The following is a 6,699-nucleotide window of genomic DNA, read 5'->3' as shown; positions in this document are numbered from 1 at the left end:
CCCAGGAGGTTCTCACCCCTCAGCCGGGCACGGCCGGATCCCTCACTTGTCCCTGGCCTCGTGTCACCAGCCCAGCGCCAGCGAGCCCGACAAATGACTGTTTGCAGCTGTCATTAGCTGAAAACAAGGAGAATCTGCATATGCTTAGTTTTAATTAGGCAGCTTGGCAAGGAGCCCTCGCTCGCTGCTACCAAACAGCCATTGCACTCACAGACGGGTGGCAGCAGCCTCGGAGTGCACACAGACACACAGACAGACAGACAGACACAGACAGATACACACACACACACAGTGCACACACACACACACACACACACACACACACACACACACAGTGCACACAGACAGACAGACACACAGACAGACAGATACACACACACACACACACACAGACAGACAGACAGATATACACACACACACAGGATTTACCTTTCAGGATGCTCGAGGTGCCGGCTCACCCCCAGAACCAGGATCAGTGTCCCTGTTTTACCATTTCTGCGCTGCTCAGCCCTCAGGATGGCCCCTCTGCATGGTGACACTTCCTGCCAGCAGGAAATGCTTCCCCACACAGCATTTCCACACCAAACCCTGGGTAAATCCCACGCTCGAGGGCTGTCACTGCTCAATCCCGTGGTCACAGGGATATTGTGACACCCACTGCCCCCCAGAGCTGGCTCTGACAGCTGAACAACCCCTCCACTGCCACCTCTTTGTTAAAATTACATCTTAAAATTGTCCAGCTAATGATTTCCATTTTCTCTCTCCTGTCACTGCTCAGATCCTGCCCGTCCTGCTCCTTCTGAGCCCCGTGTACCACAGAGGGGTCAGGGCTGTCAGGTGTCACTCCCATATCCAACACTGAACAAACATTTCTGTTTACAACATCAACACCTGGTGAGCAGCACTGGCAGAGAAAATGCAAATTCCAGGCAGTTTAACCCTGTGTGCAAACGTGTGCTGGCAAATTCCCGACTGGTCTTGGCTGGAAGGGACCTTAATGACCACAGAGCTCCAAGCCCAATGGACAGCAGCTTTCCAAAGCAGCCACGTTACCTGAAGCAGTCAGTGCCAACAGGGGCTGCAGCTGTGGGGCCACGTCCCCCGTTCCACCCTACAAACCCCAAGCTCCTTGGCACACAGAGCAGCACACAGCACCCCCAGCACCTCCTCACCCTCCACCAGGACAGCTCCTGCCAGCTTTCCCCAAATTAACCCCTCTGTAGGTTATTCTTTCCCACACAATGGACCCCAGCACACTTCTTCTCTGGCACTGCTGTCAGAATCCTGGTTTGGTTTGGGTTGAAGGACCATAAAGCCCACCCAGTCCCACCTCTCTGCCATGGCAGGGACACCTGGCTGCTCCAAGCCCTGAGCAGCCTGGCCTCGCACACTCCCAGGAACGGGCAGGGCTGGGATGCTCCCTGCTCACGTGCAACTCCCACTGCAAATCTCACACCTGCTCATTTACTGAAAACTTTTTTATTGTAATCAAAAAGTGACATAACAGGGCTGTAATGTATTCTGCATTGCATCCGCTGGTATTTGGTAACTGGTACCAGCTGCTTCTGCCAGGCAATTAAAAAAAACCCGAATGTGAAAATCTTCACAGTACAGTAAACTCCACCCAAAATAATTAACGGTGGTTAAAAAGAAGATGCCCCAGCAAAACCTTTCATGTTACATGGTCACAACTCACAATTCTGTACAAAATGTTCACTTTTATAAAGCTCTGATGTAAAAATCAAATAATCAAGCAGCAATATTTTAAGTGCAGCACAGGGTCTTTCATGTCATTATTTACAACGCTTGAAGTCGTTTACATTTTAACAAAGATCATACAGATGACTTAGTAATTAAGTCATTTTTTCATTATCTGTCGATTTATGTCGTGACAGATTTCACTTTTTGGTCGTCTTTCTCTTTATCTTTGCTCTTCTTCGATTTTTTCTTCTTGTGTTTGTGTTTTTGGCTCTTTTCCAATTCTGTTTCATTTCCCACGTGTTTCTTATGCTTCTTATGTTTCTTGTGTTTCTTGTGCTTCTTCTTCTCCTTCTTCTTTTTCTTTTTCTTGCTGTCCTGGCTCTCCCCTGAGCTGGCACTGCTGCTGTGGCTCCGTGTCTGGCTCTCGGAGGGGCTGTGGCTGCGGCTGCGGCTGACGCTGGGGCTGCTCTGGCTCTGGCTCCTGCCCACCTCCGGCTGCTCGGCGGGAGCCGGGGCCGCCGCCTCCTCTTTCAGCTTCTCCACAGCCTTTTCCTTCGCCTCTTTGGGCGTTTTCCCTGCAGCCTCCTCGTCCTTTGCAGACACGTTGCTCTCGCTGTCGCTCTCGTTGTAGTCTGGCACAAAGGCGGCCTCGTCGGTCTCGCGGGTGAGGTCGGACGAGAGGCGCGCGGCGCTGCTCACCGGCGCCTTCGGCTTCGCCGCGCCCTTATCGGCCTGGCCTGCCACGTTCTCCTTCTCCACTTTAATTTCTGGCGAGTCCTGTTTCACCGGTGCTTTATTCCCAGCTGGCTCTTTCTCCTTATTGCCCTTGACTTCTGGTACATGCTTCTCCTTCTCCTTCTCTTTCTCCTTCTCCTTGCCCGGGTTTTTATCCGGGGGTTTGTGTTCCTCAGCGGGGCGCTTGGGGTCGTGCACGGTTTTGTGCTCGGCGGTTTTGCGCTCCCGTGGGGGGCTGTAGCTGCTCCTCTTGGCCTCCGCAGGGCCCTTCTTGGGCGGCTCCACACGCTCCTCTCTCGGTTTGCTCTTCTGCGCTGCCGTGGAGTCTCTGACCCGGGATGGGGAGTCTTTCCTCCGTGCTGATTCGCTCTTGTCATCCCTGCGCTTGGAACTCGAATGCTCCCTGCTGCCTTCGTGGTCAGACTTCTTGTCTCGGTTGGGAGTGAAGTCCTTCGCAGCGGAGCCACGGCCACTATCGTGCTTCTCTGAAGATCTGCCATCTTTGGAAGACTGAGATACAGTTTTTCCATTTCCTTGTTCAGCTGCACGTTCTGAGTGCTCTTTTTCTGGCTGAACACTGCTCTTCCTCTTCTCAGAACTGTCCTTGTCTGACAAAGAATGATCCCGGTCTTTGGTTTTACCTTTTTCACTCGACAAGGAACTTTTTGAACTCTTGGCATCGTGTTGGGTGCTTTCATAACTCGCCTCTTTTGCAGCTTTCTGTGCTTTCTCCAGAGGCTCTGTCTCCTTTTCAATGTGTTTGAGGGGGTTTGGTGCCTTTGCACTCACAGGTTTGACAACACTGGTGGGTTTTCCTACAGCTGGGGGCACCTGGGTGGTGGATTTCACATCTTCCTCTTCAGACTCAAAGTCATCTTTATCCCACTTGGACTGAGGGACCTGGATCATGATAATGACATCCTCAGCAGGGGCTGTTATGTCGTTGTTATACTCCTCCAGGGTCTTAATGACAGTTCGTTTGGTGTCTGGCTTCTCCTCAGGCTTCCTGACAGGGCTTCCCCCAGTGGAACTCGTGCTGGGAGGAAAAACATGGACATTAGTAATGGCATGCACACACAGCCAGCTTTGGGAATGTTTCATAAACTGGCTTGTGTTTCAGTTCTAAATTCTTGGCATTTTCCTCAAGGATGTTCAATTAAGGGAGCAGACAAGAGAAAGGCTGAGTCCACTGCCTGAGATCATGAGCAATCAATTAATTTGGTATCTTGCTACTATATATTTAATTAACAAAGACACAAGATTATCAGATTGGGGACTGTCTGATCTGGTAATTCCTTCATGTCCTATTTCTCCCAATGGCAGATAAATTAGATATCCATTCTTCTTTCAACATGAAAGCAAGCAATTATGGAGAGGTACAGACAGGCAAAGTTTGATCCTCATGCCCCAGTTCTTCCTTAGAAAAGCTGACATTTAAAAAGTTTTTTAAGATTACCAAGACACTTTCTTAAGTCCTCAACAATGTCTTAAATGTTTTGAGTTTGCATCACCAACAAATTAACTCTACCAGCTTCCTGTGCAGTACAAACTGCTCGTTCTGCTTAACAACATCTGAGTTTGACCCAAGAATAGTTTCATAAGGAAGATCATGGATTACTCCCTTGTTTAACACAAATTTAGCTGTTCCTTTCCTTAAGCACCATAGAGAATTGGATGGGGGAGGAGGAAAGAAAGAAAGAAAAGGAAAAGAACTGCGGAGGTACCTGGTGTAATCCACAAGAGTCGAGCTAGCACCGTCAGCTGCTGCCACTTTCCTCCTTGCTTTTCCCTTTGCCTTTTCTGCTTTAACTTTGCTGCTGCTGGGCTCAGGTTTCTCCACAGCTTCTTTTCCAGGTGGCACGTTTTCCCCGCTCACAATCTTCTTTCCAGTTTCACGGTTAAGTTTAATCTTTTTGGACGGGTTGTTAAGAAAAGCAGCTTTATCCTTTTCTGGTGTCCGCTCTCCTTTCTCCCCCTCGGGCTCAGCCTTCCCCTTGGGCGATGTTTTCAATTCTGCACTTTCGGGTTTAGAGGCCTTTGCAGAAGTGGCTTCGTGTTCTTTATCAGCCTTCTCCTCTGCTTTTCTTTTCCTTTTCTCAAGTTTGGCATCGGAAAGTTTGCTTTTCTCAGCAGGTTTCTTTGACTTCTCCTCCTTGCTGGAGGGCTTCTCTGCCTTGGCTTCTTTAGGATGTTCCTTCTTTGCCTTCTCCTCCTTGGCTGGTCTGGTTTCTGGGTGATCCTTTGTCACTTTGGGATGAGCCTTCCGTGGTGTACCAAGAGCCTTCTCATCCTTCTGAGAGGAAGAGGTTTTAACACTGTCTGTCTTTGGCAGCTCTTCCTTGGCTTTTTTCACAGGAGGTTCTGTTCGAGGAGATTTTTCGCGATCAGGGTCCACCTTTTCCTGGGAAGCTTTAGCTGGTTTTGCTACGTTGTCTTTCTTCGGAGCAGCTGCCACTTCTACCTTCCGCTTTGTTTTCTCAATCTTTGCTTTTGGCTTATCCTTCTCTTTTTTCTCCTTTTCAGACACTGGTTTGAAAGCAATGGAATCTGCTTCCATGGGCTCGTCCCTTACAGGGGTGGCATCATCCCTGCTCGGCAGCATGAACAGAGAGTCTGTTTTAGCATCTTCTGTTGGAACTGGCTCTCTTGGTTTTCTTGCTCCTTCTAACAGCTCAACGTTGGGAAATCCTTCATTCTCATCCCCTTTTCTTCTCTTCCGGTGTTTTTTATGTTTATTGCCTTTGCCATCTCCCAGTGGATTTTCCACCTCCTTCTCTTTTGATTTTGTAGGATCTTTGATGCCATGGCTCTCTCTCCCAGGCTTCTCAGGGTAGTTTCCAGCTACGTTACGATTCCTGTGGCTCTGCCCAGCGGGATACTCCTCCCTCCGTCCCCGAGCATACGGTGAATTCTCTCGTCTGGTCCCAGGCGGGCCAAACCTTTCTGGAGAGAAGTTCTCTCTGTTCACCGGAGGCCGTGGCTGAGCACCCACGGCATAGCCCTTGTAAAACTTCTCGTACCACTCTCTGTAGTTCCTCTCCCACTCTCTGTATCTCTCCTTCTCAAAGGGGTCTCTGAAGTCCACCGAGCGGCCATAGTAAGCCTTCATGTCGTACGGGGGCACCTCTCTGTAGCGGTTGAAGTACTCGCGCTCGGCCTCGCCCTGCGGGACCGTCCGTTTGGTGGGGGACTGGCCCCGGAACACCGGGGACCTGGAGCGGGAGTGGTAGCGCCTGTACGGGGGCGAGCGGGAGCGGGAGCGGTGGTAGCCGTGCGAGCGGGACCGCGAGCGGTAGTTCCGACTCTTCCCTTTGCCTCGTCTCTGGTACGGCGGCGACCGGGAGTAGGAGCGGGAGTGGGAGCGGCTAAAGGAGCGCGAGTAGGAGCGGGAGCGTGACGAACCTGAGCGGGACTTGGAGTAGGTGTACGAGCTTCTAGAGTAAGATGAAGCACTATAGGGAGACTTGGACCTTAAAAAAACACAACACAAAGAAATAGATGAAGTTAATTCCAAACAGTCGTTCTCCTCAAATCTTTTCCTCCCACATTTATTTTTTCTCTTTCCTCTCCACATGCTTATGTCAAAGCTTCTTTCAGCTGCTGACATAAAGCTACTGCAAATTGAAGAACTTGATAACACGTAAAAGTTTCTGCTCACAAGACAGAACAGCTGCTGCTTTGTTAGTGTCAGAACACACAGAAGGGTCAGTCTACTTCCACTCACTCTATCACACGAGCTACCAGAGCTACAGATTTCAGGACAGATTTCAGGTGGTTACACTGGCCTCTACTGGTACAGGAACACGCACATTTGTCACTACTCGGCAACCACATGCAGTGCAAATCATTTTTGTTGCAGTAAGATGCAAAAAGAGCAAATCTGAGCGGCTAGAGTGCAGAATCACACTGAGAAAACACCACGTAGCCTGAAGACAACAAAGCCCAATGTTAAAATGCCAGCTTGGTCTAGAAACTTCACTCTTTTTTGGGAATTTGGATAGGAAGCACAATCCTAATACTGCAAAGGACCTACAGACAGGCCTGTGGAATCCACACTGCCAGGCAGGTGTCCCAAAAATGTCCTGCACATCCCTCCAGCTCTAACCACGGCAAGTGATCACACTGCAAGAAAAATCCCATCTAAAAGCTCCTAACCTCAGTCTCCAGTCACGTGGCCCAGTGCCGTGACTCTGGGAAAGCTCCTGACAGCACTGCTAACAACTACTCCTGCCCAAGGGATTTCTGGGGACAGAAAACAGCAAC

At 50.0% G+C, this 6,699-nt stretch overlaps 1 protein-coding gene across 8 annotated transcripts in view; it reads right to left on the bottom strand.

The window, feature by feature from the left end:
• Positions 1-1,463: 1,463 nt before the first annotated feature.
• The window catches only part of RBBP6 (RB binding protein 6, ubiquitin ligase), a 28,329-nt gene continuing 23,093 nt past the window's right edge, over positions 1,464-6,699 (bottom strand). For 7 of the 8 annotated variants that reach the window (XM_023937020.2, XM_023937022.2, XM_023937023.2 and 4 more), the window contains 2 exons: positions 4,161-5,906; positions 1,464-3,472 (listed from right to left, as the gene is read on the bottom strand). In XM_023937020.2, the coding sequence (XP_023792788.2) occupies positions 1,882-3,472; positions 4,161-5,906 (3,337 nt within the window). In that variant the 3' untranslated portion in view covers positions 1,464-1,881. The remainder of the gene's footprint in view (positions 3,473-4,160; positions 5,907-6,699) is intronic. The other variant, XM_023937025.2, reaches the window with a different exon arrangement.

This window comes from Cyanistes caeruleus, chromosome 17, assembly GCF_971803275.1.
Source record: "Cyanistes caeruleus chromosome 17, bCyaCae1.hap1.1, whole genome shotgun sequence".
NCBI lineage: Eukaryota > Metazoa > Chordata > Aves > Passeriformes > Paridae > Cyanistes > Cyanistes caeruleus.
This window is presented reverse-complemented; position numbering and strand designations above follow the sequence as displayed.